Source organism: Hemicordylus capensis, chromosome 1 (genome assembly GCF_027244095.1).
Source record: "Hemicordylus capensis ecotype Gifberg chromosome 1, rHemCap1.1.pri, whole genome shotgun sequence".
NCBI classification, from domain to species: Eukaryota; Metazoa; Chordata; class Lepidosauria; order Squamata; family Cordylidae; genus Hemicordylus; species Hemicordylus capensis.
Window position 1 is genome coordinate 50,211,218 of NC_069657.1, and position 25,248 is coordinate 50,236,465.

The 25,248-nt window shown below is 43.9% G+C and overlaps 1 protein-coding gene across 9 annotated transcripts in view; it reads left to right on the top strand.

Moving 5' to 3' along the window:
• Positions 1-25,248, top strand: part of LTBP2 (latent transforming growth factor beta binding protein 2) — a 259,813-nt gene that overhangs the window by 217,914 nt on the left and 16,651 nt on the right. For 8 of the 9 annotated variants that reach the window (XM_053276860.1, XM_053276867.1, XM_053276877.1 and 5 more), the window contains 9 exons: positions 1,889-2,008; positions 6,876-7,001; positions 8,191-8,316; positions 16,930-17,052; positions 18,518-18,643; positions 19,559-19,681; positions 21,021-21,152; positions 21,896-22,021; positions 24,531-24,674. In XM_053276860.1, the coding sequence (XP_053132835.1) occupies positions 1,889-2,008; positions 6,876-7,001; positions 8,191-8,316; positions 16,930-17,052; positions 18,518-18,643; positions 19,559-19,681; positions 21,021-21,152; positions 21,896-22,021; positions 24,531-24,674 (1,146 nt within the window). The remainder of the gene's footprint in view (positions 1-1,888; positions 2,009-6,875; positions 7,002-8,190; positions 8,317-16,929; positions 17,053-18,517; positions 18,644-19,558; positions 19,682-21,020; positions 21,153-21,895; positions 22,022-24,530; positions 24,675-25,248) is intronic. The other variant, XM_053276887.1, reaches the window with a different exon arrangement.

Below are 25,248 nucleotides of genomic sequence, written 5' to 3' on the forward strand. Positions count from 1 at the left end.
TCAGGCATGGGTATATGCTCAGTATCCTCTGCCATGAGGACAGAAGCAAAGAACTCGTTTAACTTCTCTGAATCTCCATATTCACTTTAATAATCCCTTTTGCTCCCTCATCATCTAACAGACCAACCACCTTCCTAGCACGTTTCCTGCTTCTGATGTATTTAAAGAAGTGTTTGTTATTCCCCTTGATGCTTTTAGCTAAATGCTCCTCAAACTCTCTTTTCGCCTCCCTTATTGTATTTCTTCTGCTAACTTGTGTTCCATTGTCTTCATTTGGGCAAGCCTTCCAATTTCTGAAGGAAGTCTTATTCCCCTTTATAGCTTCCTTGACTTTACTTGTTAGCCACACTAGCATCATCTTGGACTTGGTGGTACCTTTCCTCCTTTTTGGTATACATTCTGACTAGGCTTCTATTATTGGGGTTTAAAATCAACTCCTGGAGTGAAATGACTCTCCTGATTTTCCCTTTCAGTTTTCTTTTCACCAAATTATCTGTTTTAGAGAAGTTTCCGCTTGTGAAGTTCAAAGTGAATGTGTTGGACTTGGCAATTCTCTCCTTGCATGTATGCTGAATTTGATCACACTATGGTCACTGTTCCCTAAAGGTCCCATGATACTGACATCTTTCACCAGGTCCTGGACACCACTTAGGATTAAGTCCAAGGTTGCATTCTCTCTGGTTGGCTTCATGACCAACTGTTCTAGGGCACAGTCATTAAGCATATATAGAAATTTGGCCTCTTTGTCATTACCTGAATGTGAATTTACCCACTCTATGTGTGGGTAATTGAAGTCACCCATTATTACAGCTCTGTCACTCTTTGATCAAGAAGATGATAGCACGTTCCTAGTAACACATTTCCTTTCAGGCCTTGTACTATCACCCACAGAGTTTCTGTGGAGGACTCTGGTCTTCCTAGATTTTCTAGCTTGTTAGATTCTATCCTTTCTTTAATATACAGTGCTATTTCACCCCCAATTCATCCCTCCCTGTCCTTTCTATAGAGTTTATATCCAGGAATAACAGTGTCCCACTGGTTCTCATTGTTCCATCATGTTTCCGTTAGGCCCACTATATCTATGTTTTCATTAGCAACCAAGCACTCCACCTTGCCCAGCTTGGCTTGGAGGCTTCTGGCATTGTCATATAAGCACCTATACACTCCATCTTTTACCAGGTATGTGCTATATTTCTTACGGCCATTTGATCTCTTTGACCAGCTAGCACATCCTTCTGTCTGCTCTTTATCTGGTTCTACTCTGTCCCCTTCTGGTTTACCTGAAGCATTTACACCCTTGCACCTTAAGGGGTGGCATATGCCAAAACAGATTCTGCACAGCTCCTGTCAACTATCCCCCAGGTGTTATTTTAAAAGCTGCTCTGTGACCTTTTTGATTTTAACCACCCACACTCTGGTTCCATCTTGGTTCAAGTGGAGCCCCCTTTTGTACAGTCTCATCGTGTCCCAAAATGTATCCCATATTTCCAATCCAACTTTGCACAGGCCTACCAAATACTAGTTTATATTAGTATCTGGGTCATATGTAGTGCTGCTGTTTGAATGAACAGCCACCTGCACACAATAAAGAAACACACCAGAAGGACATTGGGATGTCAGCAAAAGATATGACGGGCACACTCTCAGTGCATCCCCCTTCTAGTTATGAGCTGGCAGAGTGTATTCCAAACTGAACCAGTGCTTTTACCTGATGATGAAGTTAGTTCAGAGTAAGGGTTTGAATGAGGATGGATGAATAGGCTAGGATTAAAATACTTGAGTAATGGAGAAAGAGGCAAGGTTATCCAGCTGTATTGACCCATAGTGAAACCTCAGCACTTTGGGTCTAGCCCTTTTTCTGAAGGGGCCTGTTCCTGTGTGTTAACAGATCTAAATGAGTGTGAGCAGCCTAATGTATGCCGTGGAGGGCAATGTGTCAACACACCAGGCTCTTATTTCTGTGAATGCAAGACCGGCTACATCATGAGTCACAGAGGACACTGTGAAGGTGAGTGTGCAAACACCCCTTGCTTTTATGGGAAGCTCCCTTTTTCCCTTGAGCTGTTCTTGCCAAGCTCTGTGTGTTTCTTCAAAAGGCCTTGTATATTTGTATGTACACGTTCCCTCACTGTATATTCAAGTGGGTTGGGTGTTTTTTGTGTTTTTTGTTTTACTAACATACAAACCTGGATCCTCTGCAGAGTACATACCTTACTAAAAAGGATGCTTCATGTCAGATGGAAGAGAATGCATTCCCTATAGCTGTCCAGGTTTGGCTTTCCTTTCTCCTGGCTACTGCAAGTATGTGCTGGATGGAGGCTGCCCTCTTTTGGGAAAGAAAGGAAATGCAAACATGTTCTTCCTTGTGGACGCAGTTCATGCACATCTCCTTTTTGAAACGTGACTTGGCATCTACATTGAAGTGCAGTTTGGTAAAGGAACACATGTGTACATGTGGGCAAGATATCCAAAAAACATTGAAATATATTCCAAGTAATTGCTCTTTGAATAGGAAAATAATGAAGCTCTCCTTCATGTGTGGACGACCCTGGTTTGGGGTGTTTTCTTTTAAAGATCTGGAGATTTAATTGAAATAATACCTAACATTTGTGTAACACTTTAGAATGTTTGAAGCACTTCACATCCATTATCTTGTCATCCTTACAGCAACCCTGTAAGGAGGGGTGGCTCTTCCGTGAGGTGAGGTGAGGTGAGGTGAGGTGAGGTGGTTGCCTCAGGCAGCAGATTATCGGGGCAGCACCTGGGTGACAAGATGCTCCCTGCCACCACCATCAGAGCAGCTCTTTGGGACTGATCTGACCTTGCAAGGAGTGTCACTCCTCACTCTGCAAAGTTTGCAAGAAGCATGTAGGGCGGGGGCAAAGGAGTCTTCAGGCAACCTTCCCTCCTTGTTGCCCTCCACAGCACTTTCAAAGCTTGCAAAGTTTGGTTATTCAAGGGGGCTGGCCCCCAGCAGAGGCATGGGGCAAGGCAGCATTTGGCCTCCTGCCTTGGGCACTGCAGAACCTTGGACCATCTCTGCCTGTAAGGTAGGTGAGGTCAACTATCCCTAGATCAGACACCTGCCCTTTGCCTATTCGGATGAAGAGCTGAGGCTGAGAAATTCTGACTTGCTTTAAGCCAATGTATGAGTTCACTGAAATTCAAACTGAGGATTTTCTGATTTGTAGCTCAGTCTCTTAGCCACACCAGCTCTCTTTCATTTATCTGGCAAGATAAAGATGAGGACTCTAGTTTGCTATTCTTTCCTACATTCTTTGAGTCACCATGTGCTTCCTTTCCCTCTAACCCTCTCTCGCTTCTCCCTTTTTCCCTACCCTCTCTGCAGATTTTCAGCAACCCTGATAGTGGCACGGACTGGGCTGGGGGTGGTGCTGTTTTTAAGTTCAGCAGAAAAATCTTTTCTGAAGGAGATAGGTTGTAGCAGAACACACGGGGATCAGAGTCATGTCGCTGTAAGCACAGCAATTTCAACACACCCGAAAACCTATCCACATCACATGTGCTCTCACAATCTCTTCTTCTGTCAGAGTTTGTTGTGAAGATGAAGTAAATGTGTCGATGTATAATCTACTAGGCTGCAGAAGGTTGGGAGGAATAGATTGGATTCCATTTGTCTTCTCTGAAATCTGAACAAAGTAGATCTTTTTGCAGACGTTGATAAGTGTGCTAATCCCAACTCCTGCTATATTAACACACCAGGATGGTTTGAGTGCCTCTGCTGTGGAGATGGTTATAGGCCAGTGAATGGACACTGTGTAACTCGCAATGCCCCAACCCAAGAAACTTCAGAGTTTTCTTTGGCATATTATAGGAATTATCACCATAGACATTCCATGTTGGTCTGCATTGATGAACCATATTGAACCTCTGACTAAAGCATAGGTGGAAACAGAAAAAGCCAGTATGTAGTGGCTGTAGTAGATTATGTAGGCAAGATGCAAATACATACCTTGATTCATGCATCTTAAGTGGCTTTGGAAGGTCTGTTCATATTCTGCATCCTTTCCCGGCTTACCTCAACTGCTATGCCAAAAAAACCCCAGTGGAATAAATACAGATTTGGTTATTTGGCAAACCTATATGTAACATGCAGGTTTGTTCTGGAGTTGTGCAGATTGTACAATTTTACAGAATTGGGACTTAGTACATGGTGGTCAAGATTAGGATGAGAACATTAAGTCAATATGAGGATGATGATTCTAGCTAAGAGAACAAGCTGAAAGTCCAGTTAGATCAGGCAATGAGAAACGAGGGTAAAACCAGCCATTACAATAAACTGATGGGGGCTGCATATCAAGATAAAGCTAGGGTAGAGTCGGCAGGCAAGCTGGCAGGACTGGAGGTGAGGCAGAACCATAACTGGAGGAACCTGAAGAATTAGCAGCATTCAACAAACAAAATCGGCACTAGTAAGGCAGAAGACAGGTACCTGGATCCCGGGTGACCGTATCCAGTAGGACTAAGTTTAAGCAGCAACAGTTTCTGACTAGTTGAATAGGCAAAGGGTAAGTGTCTGATCTGGAAATTATTGTCCTATAACTACAGACAACATTTAACCAATTGTTCTATATCAGTATCTAAAATTCAGCTCTCCTCTGCATTGTCTGCCACCAACACAGCTCCTCTTTTCCCTCCAGTCAAACTGATGTTCCACTTACCTGATAGTAACTGCAATATTGCTGCACAGTTGAGTAAACATGTTGCTGCTCACGAACATTCTATGACATCACAGCAGCTCAATCAGTGTAGTAGGAAGACTAACTCATGTTACAACGTTTCAGCCGCTTCCACCCTCTGCCTTTTCAGCAGGGCCGGATTAAGCTAGTGTGGGGCCTGTAGCATATGTTATGAAGGGGCCCCAAATTAAAAAATGCACATTGCAAATGAATGTGATTATGGTGAGGTGCATTAGCAACTTCCATGAAAACAGAAGTATCCAAAAGATAATCTTTTGGTAGGAGGCACAACCTCTTTCAATCTAAATTACACTAACATTCTTAATATTAAAAGGAGGAAATGCACAAATCATTCAGTGCAACCCTAAGTATGTTTACTCAGAAGTAAGTCCCACTGAACTCAATGAGCCTTACTCTCTAGTAAGTGTGTTTAGGTTTGCAACCTCCATTTATCTTTGGACAATTTCAACGGGCATCCCAATGTAAAGCTAATGAAGTTGGCAACGCAGCAGTAGTTATTTCAGTTCTAGAGGAGAGGAAAGGAGCTCACCTTAAATTTGGCATTTCCTTGAAAAGCAATGATCACAAATTCCCTCCCAACAGCACTAGATACTAAAGGAGGATATAAGTGAGCTTACCCAACAAGACCATAATATAATCTCCCTCCAAGCTCCCCTCAATTGATCCACTAAACTTTGAAACTCCTCTTGCCGTGCTTCCGGCTTTCTTTTTCCTTTTAAAGGTACACATTCTCATTGTTTATCTTTACCCTCTCCCAGTCAGTCGGAAAACGCTGGCAACATTCAACTAGCATCTTCTTTAGCTTCCTTTCTTCCACCCGGCATTAATAGTTAGTTGTTTTTTAATCTAAACTGCTTTTATTTCTTTTACTCTCTCTGTGTATGTTTTTGAAAACTTTTACAGTTTAAACAAATAAGGACCAACTCCCTGGCGATTAAGTTATCTTTGAGACCCCTTTGCAAGCTATCTGTTCCTATTGTTGTTCTGACTACTCCCCTCCCGTGCTGCTTAACATAATAGATAACCCAATCAACACCATGGTGCCAGGAAGACCTTGCTTAGATGAGACTGGGCAGTAGGGATGGGCCCGGACCAGTCCGGAGGCCATTGAAAAGGCCTCCGGACTGGTCCAGACCTGGGTGGTTCAGATCAGGGGTGGAGGGTAGCTTTAAGAGCGGCGGGAGGGTTTACTTACCCCTCCCGCTGCTTTCCCGCTGTGGCGCCGTAATGTAATGAGTAATTGGGGCGGCAGGATACCTCCCTGCCGTCCCTTCCCCGCTGCTGGTCTGCAAAAACTCCCAGTAATCCTTTGCGTGCGCGCACGTCAGTGACGTGAAGCATGTGCACAACGTGCGCGCGCAAAGGATTACTGGGAGTTTTTGCAGACCAGCAGCGGGGAAGGGACGGCAGGGAGGTATCCTGCCGCCCCAATTACATTACGGCGCCACATCAGGAAAGCGGCAGGAGGGGTAAGTAAACCCTCCCACCGCTCTTAAAGCTACCCCCCACCACAGTGTGGCGGTTCCGTGCACACGCCTAATGGGCAGCAGCAGGCAATGAGGAGAGTCAGCAGAGAGCACCAAATAGAGAGCAGAAAGAAGGGGCAGACGTTCAAGCCAGGCATGCGGGGCCCTAGAAAACGCGGGGCCCGTAGCAAATGCTACATTTGCTACTCTGTTAATCCGGCCCTGCTTTTCAGCCCCATCCTTTCAGTGCTCAGTGTACCATGCTGCAGAATCTGATACCTTTGGGGAGCTTCCTAGGTTCTTGATTCTGATTGCTGCCAAATACATGTCAAGGTGACAATGAGTTCCTTGTTCTGGAAACCTGTGTTCCCTGAAGGTTTTTCATGAATACTTGATACCATGGCTATATAATGAAATGGGAAGAACAATGGGAAGAGTTGCCAGAGTCACAAGCTTTTAGTAGATCTTGCTGATTTGACTCTTATCTGATTCTATGCCACTCTCACCTTTCTAATACAACTGCCTTGGGCTCTATCACCCAGCTGGTTTAGCACAGTTTCCTGACTAGCACAGGCAGTTACTGAGATTTGACTGAAATATAGCTCTTTGCCTTGTCTTCATATTGATCTGTTGGCTCATGAGTTATAGACCAAACCTTTGCTCCCTGTCTCTCTGATTAATTGTATAGATATTGATGAGTGTGCAAACCCTCATGCCTGTCCTAGAGAACGCTGCATCAACTCTGAAGGCTCCTTCTCCTGTGTGGCTTGTGGCGTTGGATATTTGGTATCAAGAGATGGAAGATTGTGTGAAGGTAGGTCCTGTGACCAGGTGTAATGAGCAGAGAAACTGCCCCATGGATTCATTGGCCCAGCCATAAGGTTGCAACCTTATTGTGGCTGTAGAACTCAAGTAATTGGAGCACCCTACAGAGTACTGGGGGTGGGGGGGCTGAAGTTGTAACCAGTGACTCTAGAGCCTGAAGTCTCATTTGCTTTAAGAGGGGTTTGGATGACTTCATGGAGGAGAGGTCTATCAATGGCTACTAGTCGGAGGGCTGTGGGCCACCTCCAGCCTCAAAGGCAGGATGCCTCTGAGTACCAGTTGCAGGGGAGTAATAGCAGGAGAGAGGGCACGCCCTCAACTCCTGTCTGTGGCTTCCAGCGGCATCTGGTGGGCCACTGTGCGAAACAGGATGCTGGGCTAGATGGGCCTTGGGCCTGATCCAGCAGGGCTGTTCTTATGTTCTTATGCTGATGGCTGTTGCCATCTGATGAGGATTGTCAAATGTTTCTTTTGTCATAATGGTTTTTTTAATTCCATGTTTCACCCACATTTTATATTTTATTCATACCCTGTGTTTCACATTAGATGTGTTTACTAAATAGAAACTCAATGTACAGCTGCAATATACCTCTGAATAGAACTGGATATGGCCATCATCTTCATACCCTTTTTGGATTTCACAGAGGCATTTGGATTGCCAATACTGGAAACAGTCCTGGATTAGATGGATTTTGGTCTAAGCCAGTTTGGCAGTTCTTATGTATATGCCCATTCCTGCCCTCTTCCTTTATTTCTCATCAAGGGACTGTCCTTCCATGTTGGTTCCAAGTCAAACTTTTCCCCAGAGGGAAGGGCTCTTGGGCAACCATACCCAAGTTTTGGGCAGCTGTTCTGGAGTCCAGTTGGAGCTGCTTGGGAATCCTACCTCGTCCATTTGTTCCCTCGGTGAACTGAACAACCAGTAGCTTCAATCTAAAGTGACAGGCCACCTACAGCAGCCTATGGCTTGAAGTTACTTTGGAGGAAAGCCCCTGTACACTTCCAGGCAGCATCTGAAAACTGAGCTTCTGAGATGAGCTTTAGAGAGAGTAAGAGAAGGATTGCTTTTCAGAGAGCATGCTGATCGAGCAGTGTGTAGTAGGAATTTTTTGAGCTTTTCTTTTGGCACTGTATCTTGTCCATTATCCCATGTAGGTGACAGTCTGTGCTTTCTCTAGATATTGATGAATGTGTCTCTCCCATGGCCTGCCCCCTGGGAATCTGCACTAATACTCAGGGTTCCTTCACATGTCGAGCCTGTGACCCTGGCTATACGCTCTCATCCAGTAGACTCACTTGTCAAGGTAAAGATTTCTTTTGCCCGGTTGGATGACTTTAACACTTGGTCATGAATTAGACTTGAATGCAGTATAATTCTGCACAAGCAAAGAAAATGATCTGGATTGATTCTTCTCTTTCATAATATGATTCCTCACCTGGGACTGTATCTCAGGCAACACTGCAGTTCACAAGTTCATGAGAGGAGCGCTGCTCTTGTGGTAGCAAGCATGACTTGTCCCCATAGCTAAGCAGGGTCTGCCCTGGTTGCATATGAATGGGAGACTTGATATGTGAGCAGTGCAAGATATTCCCCTCAGGGGATGAAGCTGCTCTGGGAAGAGCAGAAGGCTTCAAGTTCCCTCCCTGACTTCTCCAAGATAGGGCTGAGAGAGATTCCTGCCTGCAACCTTGGAGAAGCCACTGCCAGTCTGTGAAGACAATACTGAGCTAGATAGACCAATGGTCTGACTCAGTATATGGCAGTTTCCTATGTTCCTATGAAGTTGAATGCATTGGAGACTTAATGTTTTCGGGTTGGGGATATGCGGCAGAGATTAATATATTCATTAATGAGTTGGTTGCAGCTTTGCATCTAATGTTCATTAATCCAAATTAAGGCAATTCAGAGGAGAAAAACAAAATGGATCAGGAGAGTGAAAGGAATGAGTGCATAATTTTTCAGACAGATTAAGTGAGACAAACCTGCCTAGCCTTTTCAAGCCACAAATTAGAGGAGTGTGGGTTGTGGGAGAGAAATTCGATTTTCAGTGTCAAAGTCAAGGGAGAATAATTAGACTGGGATACCAGAGATATAAATATAGTAACAAAACATAAAAATTAACAAAGGATTAACAAAGCCAAGGTGAAAAAACAATTAATTAAAGAACATGGAAAAAGGGGCTCAGAGAATCAACTTAACAAAGTGCTTGCAAATGCAGCTAATCCTTTTGCTGGTAACTAGGCCAATTGAACAGTTTACTTTTGTTTTCTTAGGATGAATTAAGAATACGAATAAAGATTAATTGCTTTTTATTGTTATGAACTTTATTGACAAAATTGTTTTTAAAAAGACAGAAAGGAAAATATATATTTTTTAAAATCTTCCCGGCTAAGGATAGCAATAGTTGCAGACTTAGAGTAACATCATGAGAATTGATAATTTTCCCCCTAACTGCAACCTTGAACTGCATCCAAAAACAAATAGGGAGCCAATGATGTTGTGTTAGAACTAGTGAGATGTGCTCCATGTGTTGGGGGTTGTTAATTTTTACCCCCAGTAGGTAAAACAGCAGAGCACTAAAGAATGAGCAAACACTCCAGTTACAGAGTAGGTAGCAGAGGATGGTTTAGTTGTTGCAGCTATTTAGTGAAAACACATGGAGATCCTTGTAGAACTAAATACTAAGTATGTATTGGTTAAGTACACTTGGATAGGAAAGACCTAAGCCTAATCTAAAGGACTACATAATGAATAGGTGAGGAGGGAATGAGATGTTTCCATCTTCTCTCTAGGAGAAAAGGAAGGATTGTGACTCAGCACAGGAAGTACGGAAGAGTCCGATCAGAGGTCATAGAATGGAGACAGGTAGATCAGTCAGGGAGACCCTTAGTCACTATCTCTGCTACCAATGCCCCTAGTGGTCATTAGGATAGTTGATGCAAAAGGTCGATGCAGGGGCATATCTAGGGTGGGGCAGGCAGGGCACGTGCCCCAGACGCCATTTGAGCATGCATGGTGGCCATTTTGTTTTCAGCGGCCATTTTTTTAAAAAAAAATTAATGGCCACTGCACATGCTCAGATGGTCCCTGTGAGGCCCTAGAGGCCAGCAGGGGGAGGGGAGACCTTTGCAGACCCCCCATGGCCTTTAGGAAGTCCCCCAAAGGGGCTACAGGTTAAAAAAATTTAAAAAATTTAATATAAGTCACTGTACATATTTTGTACAGAGAATCAGGGCTTGTGAATACTGAGCTGAAGCTTATGAGCTAGGATTGTATTCATTTGCTCTTACTTTGCTTCTTGTGATAAGTGAGTTAAATGTGATGTCTTAATAATATGGCTATAATGGTGAGTTTGTCTTTGAATCAGTGTGAAATCCTTAGTATTAAGGCCCACTGGGAGTTTCTTGCTCTCTTTCTCTCATTTTAACTGTCTGTCTGAAATACTAGAATATATTCCAAGCAGTGACAGTTTACTCTGCATATCCTTTAATTATTTTCAGAGTATCTGGGAAAAGTCAAATTCTCCATTTATTTTTAAATCTTATGTAATGGTGATGCTACAATGCTTAGTAGAGAATTAGACAGGCACTTCTCTTTAGTTTTCCAAGTACACCTCCACATAATATTTGGGTATTTCATGAGCGCCAGCATTCTGAAATTTGTCGTTTTCCAGCATTTTTTGGTCTGGCTACGTTCACTGCTAAACAGTTTTTGAAATATTAAAAGATTAACGAGCTTGACTTGTATTTTTCAGCTGATATTTTGGTAAAGCTATCTGAAAGATGGGTGTCAGATGTTTGGATAGGGGGTGCAATTTCAGTGCTTGCCCTAGGCGTTATTTTCCCTAGATATGCCTCTGGGTCGATGCACTGGAACTACATCTCCAATACCATGTTCCCAGCCTAGCTGCTGTATGTTGTACTAATGGAAGTTTTCAAATCATCTTCAAGGGCAGCCCCATGTATAGCACATGGCTATAATCCAAACAGGATGTTACCAAAGCATGGAGGAAGAGAGCTGGTCTTTTTGAAGCAAGCATTTTGCTAAGTAGCATCTGCCCTAGTTGCATTTGAATCAGAGACTACATGTGAGCACTATAAGATATTCCCCTTAGGGGAAGGGGCCGCTCTGGGAAGAACATAGGAGCATAGGAAGCGCATGAGCATAAGAACATAGGAAGTTCATAGGAACATAGGAACACACACACATAAACATAGGAAACTGTCTTATACTATTGGTCCATCTAGTTCAGCATTGACTACACCGACTGGCAGCAGCTTCTCCAAGGTTGCAGGCTGGAGTCTCTCTCAGTCCTATCTTGGAGAAGCCAGGAAGGGAATCTGGGACTTTCTGCATGCACCTGCATGCTTGCAACAATGCATGCTTCCATTCAGAAAGTCCAAGATTCCCTTCCTGGCATCTCTAAGATAGGACTGAGAGAGACTCCTGCCTGCAACCTTGGAGAAGCCACTGCCAGTCTGTGTAGTCAATGCTGAGCTAGATGGACCAATAGTATAAGGCAGCTTCCTATGTTCATGAATTGCTGTGGCCGGGCTATCTCTAACCAGCCTTAGCTCTTGAAAATTATTATATAAATGTCAGGACCAACTATATCCTTTTCCTTCTGTGCCATTTTCTCCTGCTGCATTTTTTCTTTTTTTAGAGGTATCAGATCTAATAAGGCAGACATCTGCCTGGCAGATGTGAAAAGCACTGAGTACAAACCCAGGTACTATGTAAATAAATAATAAATCATACCTATAATTCATGCTGAAACTGCAAGGTGTATGTTTAATGACGTCAAGAGATCTCACCTGCTTAAAATTAAGAATTCAAATGTTTGCAAGAACAGGATACATATTTGAATATTTGGACAATTAACATTTGGACAAACAAGATCCCTATTTAAATTAGGGATCCCTATTTAAATTAACTTTGCTTTGGTCTTTCAGTTGGACATTGGGCTGGGGAGGGATACATCCAGGCAGACATTTAACAGGTGCGGTTTCCCTAATCACTTCCTAGAGATGCCCCTGATGAATTTCTGCCTGATGCATCTCTGATCAAGGCAAAGTGTGGGTTCATGGAACCTCATTTCTAAAGCTATCATTATATACTCGACTGTACAAAGTCTTTATACAGCTTATATGGCATAGAAGTTAAGATGAGCACCTTAACATACAATTTCCATTCTTTTTAGAGAATGAGTGAAAATGTAACGCAGTTTAATTCTCATTTTAAACCAAAAGTTTTTGAATTACTGAATTTCCAGGCATTTTAAAAAGGGAAATATGATTAGACACTATCAGGAATTGCTTACTCAAACCACAAGGTAAAACTTCCTGATGTTGAACTCCAAAAACTTTGGAAAACCTTCAGCTAAAATAAAGTCACACTCCCCACCACCACCTGAAAAAACACAATTAAATAAAATTAGTGGATTCAGTAATAGTGACAGCGTGATCCCACCTCATGATTATTCAGCTGTGAATAAGGACACAAGAAGCAGATAATTTGTGTTCACTTTAAATTGGTTCTTCATTTCTTCCTTTTTCTTAAAACACACACACCGATAATAATTAAAAATAACAAGTGCTTTAACAACCATGTCCCAAACTACAGATTATCTTCCCAGAAATTTCCCATAAACCTCACAGTTCTCCTGCTTGATTTAATTTCCTTCAGGATGGTGTTATCAGCAAAATAGTGTAAGCTGTACACAAGTGATGTAGCCATTCACACAGACTGACTGACATGCACACAGTCAGACACGCACACAGACAGGCGCGCACACACACACACACACAGAGACACACAAACTTCTCACCCGTGCTCCATGTCCTGGTGTCCGGCCAGCCAGTGTTCTGTGGAACCTTTCCACACATAGATTTAGCTATCATCTGCTCCAGAATGGAGGGTGCGAGTTCACATATCAGCCGTCTAATGTGTGGCTATGCCTGGACACATGGAGTTTCAACATCTTCTTTGGGTGCATGAAAGGCTTCCCTGGAGAAGAGGGGGTCGCTGTGCAAAAGTTCTACCGTATCATTCACTTGAGAGAGTGAGGGCCCCATGTAAGAGGGGCCGCCTTTGTTGGGTTAGCTCAGCTCATGAACATAAGAACAGCCCTGCTGGATCAGGCCCAAGGCCCATCTAGTCCAGCATCTGACCTGTTTCGCATTCCTGTTTCATGAAGTTGCAGTGGGCTATCGGAGACAGTTTACACATGATTCTGCTTTTCCTCAAATTATGGCTGCGCATTCTGGCTTAGCCTGAATTCTGTCCAGTTCTAAAAAATCTTCTAATTGTGGCATCTTTTTTAAAAAAACAACCCAACAACGCTGAGGTTTCTGGTATGCCCCGACGCTTCTCTGTCATGTATGGAGAGGCCATTGCCGATAATTTGTTAGATATAGATATAGATATAGATATAGATATAGATATAGATATAGATGCTTGGTGGACTTGTGAAATGCCAAGTATCAGCAGAGGGTGCTGCTTGGCAATTTGTCTTGCTGATCTTCCACAAGGGAAGTTTGACAGAATCTCTGCCCCACTAGCTGCCTGCTCTTTTCATGGCTCTGTCTCTGAAGCTGGTTGGGACAACCAGCAGGCAGTGGAGAACAATCTCCGCACAAGAAGAAGAGAGGGAAAGAGGCAGGGAAAGGGTTAGCCGAAGCTTGATTTTGGAGGTCAGGCAAGTGTGACAACGCTGAGATGAATCACCTTAGCTAAAGAATTATGTCCCGGATTGCATGGAAAGAAGTCAGGCTAGGAAGCACTTAAAAAGGGATCCAGACAGGTTGGGTGAAATTCTTAATAGATTTAAATAGGTCATGTTTCGACAGATACCAGGGCTTTTCCAAGGTTGGGTCCCAGCTATGGCTCCTTGGTGCAATAAACCCCCCTCCCTCTCTCCCTTTCTCTCTCACCAGCCTCTCCTCACCCTTTGAATGCAAAATGCAGGCTTCTTCTGGTGTCCCGAGCCTTCATGCTTTCCACCTCTCTGATTAAGTGGGGGGGGGGGAGGTGGACATGAGCAGCACGTTCTCCAGTGCAAACACCCAGCCCCAGGCACAGGATTCATGGATTCCATTGCGACTTGTACATAAGAAGCTTCCACTAGCACTAGATTGAACCTTTGAGATGGTATCCTGCACTCCATGCTGGCTATACTACTTGGGGGCAGATCCCACTGTCTGTAGTTCCAAGTTGTTTCCAGATTAGACCCTGCAACGGGGTCACGTTGGATCTCAGAAGTGTACTTCCACACTTCCTGCATCGTGACATGGCAGTCCCTGCGTGGACAGCAGGGTGCCATTCACATTTCCAATGCCTTGTTTCGAATTTAATTGCTGCAATATAGAGCTAGGACGTCATATATCAAGTGTAAAAAAGTTGCTGGTTTCTTGGGTTGTTAGTTTCCGTGAGACTGCTCAACCTGCTGTTTACATTTCAAATGCAACTTGCCTGAATGGAGGCATTTTGCTGCTGTAGAGCAGTGAGTCTGGAAAGCGCCCAAGAAAGATGCATTCAATTTCAATTGGAGTGCTCTTGTGAAGCTCCCATTCAGTTTAATGGAGCTTGAGGTGGATAACTTCTCAGTAGGCATTAGCAACAGTATCACAAAGGCTAATGGAGCCATGGGCAGAAACCCAGAAAGTACAGAAATTAACAGGCAAAAAATGAGGAGAACGGGAATGACGTCCCCTTGCTCAGAGTAGTCATTCTTCCATCACAGGACACAGCTAAATCAGAAGCATGTCAATTTCAAAGCTGCAGGCACTCCAGCACTACTCAGTAAATCCACAATGTGATTTAGTGAATGAACCAGGGCCTGGAGCATTCCTGCAACAAGTTTTTTAGCAAGGGTAAAGGCATGGGTAAACAAGAGTCCTCTCTCATCCGCGCAGCCTTTCCCCATAAATGGAGATCAGGGGCTCGTCTGTTAGAAGGAAGGCGGGAAAGGAGAAGAGAGAGAGAGAGAGAGAGAGAGTGTGTATGTATGTATGTATGTATGTGGGGGGGGGGCTTCAGTGAGGATCTTGAGTATTTGAGGGACCGCCTGCTCCCAAGGGTTGCTGCCCACTTGACAAGGACATCTGAGGGGGCCCTGCTTTCATGCACGACAATGAGGGAGGCCCGGCTTTCGTGCACTCGGGACAGGGCCTTCTCTGTTGCTGCCCCTAGACTCTGGAATGCTCTCCCAGTGGCCATTCGTTCCTCAGACTCCATCACGGCTTTTAGAAAGCTTTTAAAGACTTGGCTTTTTACCCAGGCTTTTGCATAATCGTTTTTACTGCGGCTTCTCTGTGTTTTTATCTGTCATCTGTTGTCTTGTTTTTATATGTTTTTAGCTTGATGTTTTTATTGCTTGATGTTTTTATTGCTTTTATTGTATGTTTTAATTTTTGTAAACCGCCTTGGGGTTTTCTTTTAATGAAAGGTGGTATAGAAATGTAAAAATAAATAAATAAATAAATAAATAAAAATCTTGCAAAACCCTCTTGCAAAAGTGGGCAGCCGTGATTTCCCTCCCTTCCGTAATGTGATCTAGTGAACGAACCAGGGCTCATGAATGCTTAAGCAAGGTACAAGCTCTGGGTCATGTCCTGGACTTTATCCCCAATAGTAGTTTCCCTCTATAAGCTCACAACCATGTCTGGATAGCTTCCTGCCGGCTGCCCCGCCCCCAGGGCTCAAATGGTCTTTGTGCATGTGAGGAGTCTGCACATGCGCAAAGGCCATCTGAGCCCTGGGGATGGAGGCCGGGGCAGCTGGGAGGGGATGCCATCTTGCCAGGGCGAGCAGCAGGTGGAGCGGCGGGTTGGAGCGTAGTAGCAGGTAGCAGGGTCGGGACAGCGAGACAGCTACTGTGTTTATTGTGGGCATCGCTGTGGGCACTGTAACCTCAAACTTGCTACTGCACAGATTCTGTTAACACTAAAATGCATTTTTCTGCCTCTTAAAACCCAGCTTTGGGATCAATTGTAAAATAACAATCAACTGGGTCCCCGGGGGGGTATGCAAAAGGCACTTTTCTGGCATGCAGTCTAAAGACTGAAGCTATGCAAATAGACTACAAAATCATTTGCACTTCCTTAATCTGAAAAAATGTCACCAATTCTTTGAACCCATGTTCAACCCATGTTCAAAAGTTGAACCCATGTTCAAAAGAGAAAAGCTTTTAACTGCTCTATCTAAGCCATTGTCCAACAGACCTTCACCAAATTTGCAGGGAAGGTGTCTCTTGTCACCTAGTAAATGTGTGCTGGTGGCCAGGCAGATCAGACAGATGGTTTTGATTTTATAAGCAATAGAATGCTCAGGGCTTATAATGGTGGTTGAAAACAGTTGAAAACACTCTCCAGCTTAACTATACATAGGCGCTGTTGCACAAGTACAGTATAATGCTCCTTTAGAGACTGGCATCTTTATCTGGACTTTTGTGTTTGAACCATAAGAACTTTGTGATAGCTTGAGTAAATACAATAAAGCTTGAATAGTCTTCCAAGAGCATTTCTGTGGGTGGAAGAACAGGAATTATATTGCTCAATGTGTTTTAAACAAAGGACAAAGCTATTCAGAATGTAGGTTAGAGAAAACCTTGTGGGAGCAACTGCAAATAGAAAGAGAAGGTGCTCTATTACATGTTTAAAAGTTTCGAATGCACTTGCAGTATGGGCAGGGATTTAGTAAAAAAGAATTAGCTCTGCTGCAGCTTATTTAGTGGTGCTCATGTGAATATATTTCCTTTGCCATGCTTAAAATTACAGTGAAAGAAGTTCAGGCATGCACAACTCTGCCTTGTTGGACTAATTTTTCTCCACACAGTGTTCTTTCCCTCTTAAGTGCTGCAGCTTCCCATAGGTACAGATTGTTTTCTGCCATTTATCTTGTCCTCCTTTGCTGGCAGATATTAATGAATGTGAAGACCCAAACACTCACTGCCTGGGAGGTGAGTGTTTAAACACCCTGGGTTCCTACATGTGCCACTGCCAGTCTGGATTTGAGCTCTTCAATCAAACCAGTTGTGAAGGTATGCTGAGATCCTTGCTGCATGGATCTGCCCATTCTTCTGCCATTTAGTTGTGTTAATCACTCTTAGTTCAGTGGGGGAAAGAGTACACGGCACCTTTTAGGGATATCCTTTCCTTTCCGTGTGGAACTGGGACAAACAAGCAATCTGTTCTATCTACAGTAGTTCCAGAAAGAAATCACCATGTATGTTTGAGTGACAGGGAAGAATTCAGAGTCTCTCTTCCTCTTTTTTTTTTGCCCCCTTCCCCTTTGCTTTCTCTCATGAGTCTGTCTGTTTTGATTGTAAACTTTTCATCAAGGTTCTGGGGTGTGTGCTCTTTTTTATTCTGTGTTTATATATTGAATAATACCTTGCGGATTTTAGACATCATCATCATTAATAATACTTAATAATTATTATTATTAATAATAATGGACTCACTATAACAATAGTGTTATAGACACACTATAACAATACTGCCAGCTATTATATAATAAATTAATAATTAATAGATGGCCAGGGTGTGCATATGCAGCAGGAAGAAGTACCCATGTTGTGGAAGGGGCAAGGGGATTTTCACTGATCTCCCCTTCACCTGAAAGTGCCATGTACCACCCAGAAATATGTCTTTGCAGACTGCTCAACCTCAGGGACAGGGACATTGTTTTTGTTTCAACTGGGAATTTTCAGGTGAAGGGGAGATCAGTGAAAATTACCCACCTGTGAGTGCCATTACTGTGGTAGTTGGAAGGCCTTCCACTGCATAGGTGCATCTCACATAGCACATGCGCAGCCTTCATCAGAATGTCAGCCAGAAATCATAACAATGGCCAACATCCAAATAAGAGTTGTTCAAAGGGAATGCTTCTGCTCGCACATGGAAGAGAAAGGCAATTTTTGGTGATTCCCCACATCCCTCTACAGCCCATGACTCCTGAAAATCATTCCCTACGAGTTGACCTTATTTTGGGAAGGCATGGGTGCCTTCAGAGAGAAGGCGGGGGGATCACCAAAAGTGTGTAAGCAGAAGTGTTCTCCTTGCACAGCCCTTAAGCTGGATGTTGAAGGAGGAGGAATAAATGACTATACGAATAATGTAATACTTTCCCCACCTAGTGTGTGGCATGAGCAGTTAATTGTCTGGCCCGAAATGATTGAAACTCCCCATAATGCCTAGCCTGGATGAGTTGGGTAAGAGGTTCTTGAAAAGATCCCCTTGAATAAGAGCATTTGCGTACAATCAAGTATGACCGAATTGCATTTTTCCTTTGTGGTATGTTTTTGCAAACTGCTATTGTGCAGTGTTTCCTTCCAGATACAATAGGTGGGGGTGGAGTAAGGATACAGAGAACCTTGATGGTGGGTGAAAGGACAGTTATTATTTCTTAAGGTGATACATAGAGACAAGCAAAGAGGTCAGATGAGAATAATTGGTAGCTTCTGATCTGAGCAAGCTGATTGTTGCTATTTTGCTCACCTGTAGATGTGAATGAGTGCCTGGACAATGAGATCTGCAGCCCCAATGGCGAATGCTTGAACAGTCATGGATCCTATTTTTGCATTTGTGGTCTTGGCTTCTCAAATGCTGCTGGTGGAGTCAGCTGCCAAGGTAAGGTCATGGATACTAAAACAGGCCTAAGCCCATAGCCCTTTGGACTCTTCTTGTGAATAGTGATGGAACCAAATCTCATAACTGGAGTGAGGGGTAGGGTTGGAAAGGATTCTTGAAAGAGACAGTGCTGTAGCTTGGTGGTAGAACATCTGCTTAGCATTCAGGAGGACATTCAGGAATTGAATCTCCTGGCATCTTCTAGAGCTGAGGAAAAAATATTCCTGCCTGAAGTCCTGGAGAGCCACCGCCAGTCAGAGTAGACAATACTGAGCTAGATGCATGTAATGTGCTGGCTTGGTAGACAGCATCTTTCTATGTTCCTCTCTCCTCACAGCCCTTGCCTTCGAGCTCTTTTGAATAAGTCCCAGACCTCTTTGAAATTTGGGTCCAGTTTAGAAGTGGCTTGTTTCAGTGTCACCAATTCCGCCAGCTCCCCTTTCCCAAAATTGCCCTTGTATGGCAGAGTAGTGTAGAGCTGTCTTGCAGTAGTAAAAGCTTCAGCCTAAGCCTACATACTACCACAAGCATACTCAGGAGCATCTGTTGATCTCAGGGTTATGTGGAATGTAGTTCCCAATGCTTCCCAGGGTCAATGGGTGATCCTGCTGTCATCAGATCTTCTCACCACCATCCCCACCTGCAAAGGTAAGTTTGAGGTTGGGTTGACTGGCTACTTGGATGGGCTAGTAGTGAGACAACAGGGTCCAACTGAGGGTCCAAATGGTTTAATTTAGGCCCACTTCAAAGCAGTTCCAAATTAATGTGTTTGAATAATTCTGTTATCTCTTCCTGCTGCTTCTATCCTGGGTCTCCTGCATTCCCACTTCCCCAGCACCGGTCATTCTGAAGAAATGGTTAGTTTTTGCTTTGTGCCTCTTCTGCCTTCCCACTATCTTAAACTCTCATCTCCAGATGTAGATGAATGTGCAGACCAGTCCAGGTGCTTACGTGGCCGGTGCCTCAATACAGAAGGATCCTACAGATGCTTGTGCTTTTCAGGCTTCAAGTATTCCCAGGAAACTGATGACTGTATAGGTAAGACATGATCTCTGAAGCAGGAAAGACTACAGATGGGAAGCATGTGCAAGTCAAGCAGATAATTTCACAGTGCAAAGAATGTTTCCGTATTACCAGCACCTGGGGTCAGTGGCACTCTTGCTCCTGGACTTCCAGGCCGAGGTCCAAGGCCTCCACACCCCCCTGAGGGCCACCAAATCCTCTTTAGACTGTCCTGGTTGGTGTGGTTGCTGCTGGCCTGCACTGTGCCAGGTGGCCGCGTGTGATTATGACCTGTGCCGGGTGCTTTAGAGATAGAGAGGGGAGTGGGGAAATAAAAATATGGAATGGGAATATGTTAAGTTGTGTGTTAAAATCTTTCTGCTACTGCATATTTGCATAAATATACCCCATGTGTTAAGAATATTGTTTGTCACAGGGTGTGTGTGTGTGTGTGTGTGTGTGTGTGTGTGTGTGTGTGTGTGTGTGTGTAGGGGGATGATGCTTTACTTGCAGTGGGAGGGGGGTCTCCAGCAGGAGAGGGGATCCAAAGGCCTTTAGGTCCAGGCTCCACAATTACCTAAGTGCACCTCTGCCTGGGGTAGTGGTTTCCATCCAGGGTTCCTCCAGATCAGTGGTTCTCAACATGTGGGTCCCCAGATGTTGCTGAACTACAACTCCCAGCATCTCTAGCCCCATTGGCCTTTGGTTGGGAATTATGGGAGTTGTAGTTCAGCAACATCTGGGGACCCACACGTTGAGAACCACTGCTCCAGATGTTGTTGAACTACAACTCCTATCACCCTGAGCCACAATAGATTGCAGCTGGGAATGATGGGAGTTATAGTTCATCAACATCTGGAGGAAACCTGGATGGGAACCACTGACCTGGGGAAATGCTCCTTTTATTTCCTCCTTTAAACTTTCTTATCCCTACTCTCTCAGTCAGTCAATGGAAGGATTAATTAGCTATTCTAGGGATTAATTAGCTATTCTAAGTACTTTGAACCTGTGCTTCTTGCATCACGGTGCTGCCTAGGCTTGAGGGCAATGCTGCTAGAGCAGGGCTGCACAATTTTAACCCTCCAAGTGTTTCTGGATTACAACTCCCATCAACCCCAGCCACAGTAACCAATAGTCAGGGATGATGGGCATTGTAGTCAATATTTACAGGAGAGCTGAAGTTGTGCAGCCCTGTACTAGAGACTCAAATAGTAGATATTACCCTTGGAAGACATAGGAGCAATGTACTTTGTTGCCAGGATTAACTTTGGGGTGGCCTTAGTGTGTTTGCTTTTGTTTTAATCTCCCATACCCTATGTTTATTATATACACCTTTCTGACCTTGTCGTTTGAAATTCATTGTCTTGGATAACAGATGTGGATGAATGTGAAGAATATGGGGGTACGGCGTGTGGCACTTGGCAATGCCAGAACACATTGGGCTCATACCACTGCATTGTGGGATGTCCACTTGGATTCCATCAAGCATCATTTGGAGAATGCATTGGTAGGTTTCAGATTTACAGAAACTCAGGGGCATGCAAAATGGCAAGAAAGCGTCTCTTAAGGGGGACTTTAGCTGGTGAAGGGAAGGAGGCAACTTTGTCCACTCTAGAGGCAAAAGCATTCATCTTGTTACTTGGCTGTGATCTCAGCTAGTCTAAACTCCTTGGAATGTGATAACAGAAGTTATCTTGTTGTGCTTTTCCTCTTGGAAAGATTATGAAGGAGGAACATGATCCATACATAAGACAAGTAAAGGTCTTTCACGCAATCAAAAACTGTGTTCTATCCAGGTTTGGGAGCTGTGTGTTCTCCCAATTTTTGATTGTGTAGAAGCAAGGTAAGAGGAAAACCTGGGTAGCTTTTCCTCCTACCTGGCTTCCATACAATCACTTCTACCCAGGTTTTCCTCCTCTCTTACTTCCATACAGCCAAACACTGGGAGCACACACAGCTCCCAGACCCAGTTAGAACACAGTTTTTGATTGTGTGAATGACCTCGTACTGTAGTCCTAGGGCCTTCAATTGATAACAGCCTGCTAGGGTGACTCACTTCTCTCCCCTTAACTTTCAATGGCTTTGGCTGTCTATCCACTCTCAGATGATGATGAACCCATGTTGAACAGTATGAACTCTGTTGCAAATGGCAAATTATTGCTGCCATGTGATCATGGTGCAGGAGCAGAGTGGGGTTTGGCTTGCTGAAAAACAGACTCCAGATTGACTATCTGCTCTTCTTTCCTACAGATATTGATGAATGTGCCAATGAGACACTGTGTGGAAGCCATGGCTTCTGTGACAATACAGATGGCTCATTCCGTTGCCTGTGTGACCGTGGCTATGAAACCTCACCTTTAGGCCATGACTGTGTTGGTAAGAATCACTCAGCATTCATAATTCCATGTTAGTTCCTTGTCTTGGATGCTGATAGCCCTCAAACATGTGGGTAAGATCCCTTTGTACTTTAGGGAATATTTTTGTTTCCCTTCTGATTTTTGTTAATTCAGTCCCCATTTAAGTTCAGCCCCTAATAATCCCTAGTAATAAAATGTGCTTGGTGAAGGGGCCTTTATGCTGCAGGTGTAGGGCTGAAGGGAAAAGTAACCCCCACAAGCTCTGAGGCTTGATTTCTTTTCCAGCTTGAGGCTCTGTAGCTGCTTTTGGACTACATCTCCCATCATCCCCAACCACAGTAGCCCAGGGATGATGGGAGCTGTAGTCAAACAACAGTTGGAGAGCCTCAGGTTGGCCAGCCTTGGTCTAGAATTAGAATTGGTGGACATCAGCACTGTTAGAATGCAGGCCATGTTGAATGGATAGAAACCTAGACGGGGGTGATTTTATCTGATTTGGGGCAGGTGGGAAGGAGTCCCCTGTCCTTTCCCCACCCATTATTTTCCTCCAAAAGCCACCTCCCCACAGTTTCCCCCCACCCCACAGACAGGAGTTCCAGGACAGGCCGAAAGCAGTTGGGTGGAAGGGGATTTTGGAAAGAAAAATCAGGTGGGGGGAGGATTTGGATCTACCTCATCCATGCATTTTTCACATATCTCCCCGCTCCCCATACCTGTGTGGTGATGCTCTCTCTCTCTCTCTCTCTCTCTCTCTCTCTATTAATTATATTTATATACCACCCAAATCTACATCACTGGGCAGTTTACAATAAATTGTACCAATTAAAACAAAATTAAAACATTAAAATAATGTAAAATTTAACACAGTGCTAAAAACTGTTAAGTCTCATTAAAAGCCTGGCTGAACCAATGTGTCTTACTGCCTTCTTAAAAGTTATCAGAGATGGGGAGACTCTTATTTCAGCAGGGAGAACATTCCAAAGCCTCGGAGCAGCAGCAGAGAAGGGCTGTCCCTGAGTAGTCACTGGATGAGCCAGTGGCAACTACAGATGAACCTCTCCAGATGATCTCAATGGGTGGTGGGGCTCATGTTGAAGATGTTCTCTTAAATATCCTGGGCCTAAGCTGTTTAGGGCTTTATAGGTTATAACCAGCACCTTGTATTTTGCCTTGAAACTTATCGGTAGCCATTATAGCTCTTTTAGTATAGGAGTAATATTGTCTCTTCGAGATGACCCAGAACAACCTGGCTGCTGCATTCTGTACCAACTGCAATTTCTGGACTATATACAAAGGCAGCCCCACCTAGAGCACATTGCAGTAGTCAAGTCTGGAGGTTACCACCATATGTACCACTGTTCTTAGGTCATTTATCTCAAGAAATGGACACAGCTGGTGTATCAGCCTCAGGTGATAGAAAGCACCTCTGGCCACCACCTCAACCTGGGACACTTTGAATCCAGAAGCACTCCCAGACTGTGTACCTGTTCCTTCTGGGCAAGTGTGACACCATCCAGAACTGACAGATCAAAATCGTCTCTCAAGTTCCAAACCTGCACAATAAATATCTCTGTCTTATCTGGATTCAGTCTCCAGATTCAGTCTCCATTCTTCATCCAACCTATCACCACCTCCAGGCAGGCATTTAGGGAGGTTATGCCTTCTCGTGATGATATTGACATGGAGAAATAGATTTGGGTGTCGTCAGCATACTGATAACACCCTGCACCAAATCTCCTGATGATCTCTCCCAGCAGTTTCATGTAGATGTTAAAAAGCATTGGAGACAGTATGAAGCCCTGAAGGACACCATTCAGATTTTAAAGAGTGACAGTCTCCAAGGGACACTATCTGGAATCTTTGTTTTCAATTGTTTTGTTGTAAACTGCCCAGAGGCTTGCATTTTGGGTGGTATACAAATGTGTTAAATAAATAAATAAATAAGCAAATAAATCTGCCCGAGAGGAAGGAGCAGAACCACTGCAAAGCAGTGCCTCCCAACCCCCTCAGATGCTCCAGGTGGATACTATGGTTGATAGTATCAAAAGACACCAAGAGATTCAAAAGGACCAACAGAGTCACACTCCTCCTGTCAATTCCTAATTGGAGATCATCCATCAGACCGACCAAGGCAGTCTCCACATCATAGCCCTCCCAAAAGCCAGTTTGAAATATGTCTAGATAATCAGTTTCCTCCAAGACTGCTTGGAGCTGGGAGACCACCACCCTCTCAATTACCTTGCCCAGCCACAGAAGGTTGGAGACAAGGCTATAGTTGCTTAACTCTGAGGGATCCCGTTTTTCTAAAACAAAGCTCTGCTGCCATCAGATCTACTTAGACCCTAGAAAACTGAACATTCTGAGAAACACTTCTCAAAACATGTAAAAAAGGAGACCAAGCTTCTTATGTGAAGAGGAGAGAAAAGATATAACATGTATGTAAGGCAGGAAAGTATGGGAGAGGTGTACAGATGCTTAGTGGAGAATATGGTTTAGAGAACTGATGGGCTTGATTCTATATTTTGCAGATGTGAATGAGTGTGAGCTGATGGTTGCAGTGTGTGGGACGGCCCTCTGTGAGAATGTAGACGGAGCCTTCCTGTGCCTGTGTCCCAGTGACCATGAGGAATACGACACAGAAGCAGGAGTGTGCCGCCCCCGAGCAGGCATGGGTGAGAGTTCACTGGTCAAAACTTGGCGTGACAGAATTCAAAAGAATGCTATACCAAAGAAAGCCACAAGTTCCTAATCCTCTTCTGGTTTTGTGTAAATGGAAGTACTGCACTAGGTTATTAATGTTCAGATTCAGGCTTGCTTATTTTATTTATTTGTTTATTTAAAATATACCCCGCCTCTCCAGAATTCTACTGCTCGGGGCAACTCACAACATCAACAAAACAGAAACAAAACAGATGTAATGTAAAGTAAAAGAACAATAATGTTTAACAAGTTAAAAGACCAAGCTAAAACCACATTTAGAACTACAAATTTTAATAGTTTCAAATTAAAAGTTATGAATAAAAAGCTAAAAACTGAGAACTAAAAAGCCTACCAGATACAACAAGCAGCAGATAAAACATTTAAAAGGCTCTTTTAAAAGATGTTTTTTAATTTTTTGTTTAAAATACTGAGGGAGGGAGTATGGTGAAGCTTTTCGGGGAGGGCATTCCAAAGCGGAGAGGTCACAACCTAAAATGCTTTGTCACTGTCCCCACCAGCCCAGTCTTAGTGGTGGGGCCATGAGCA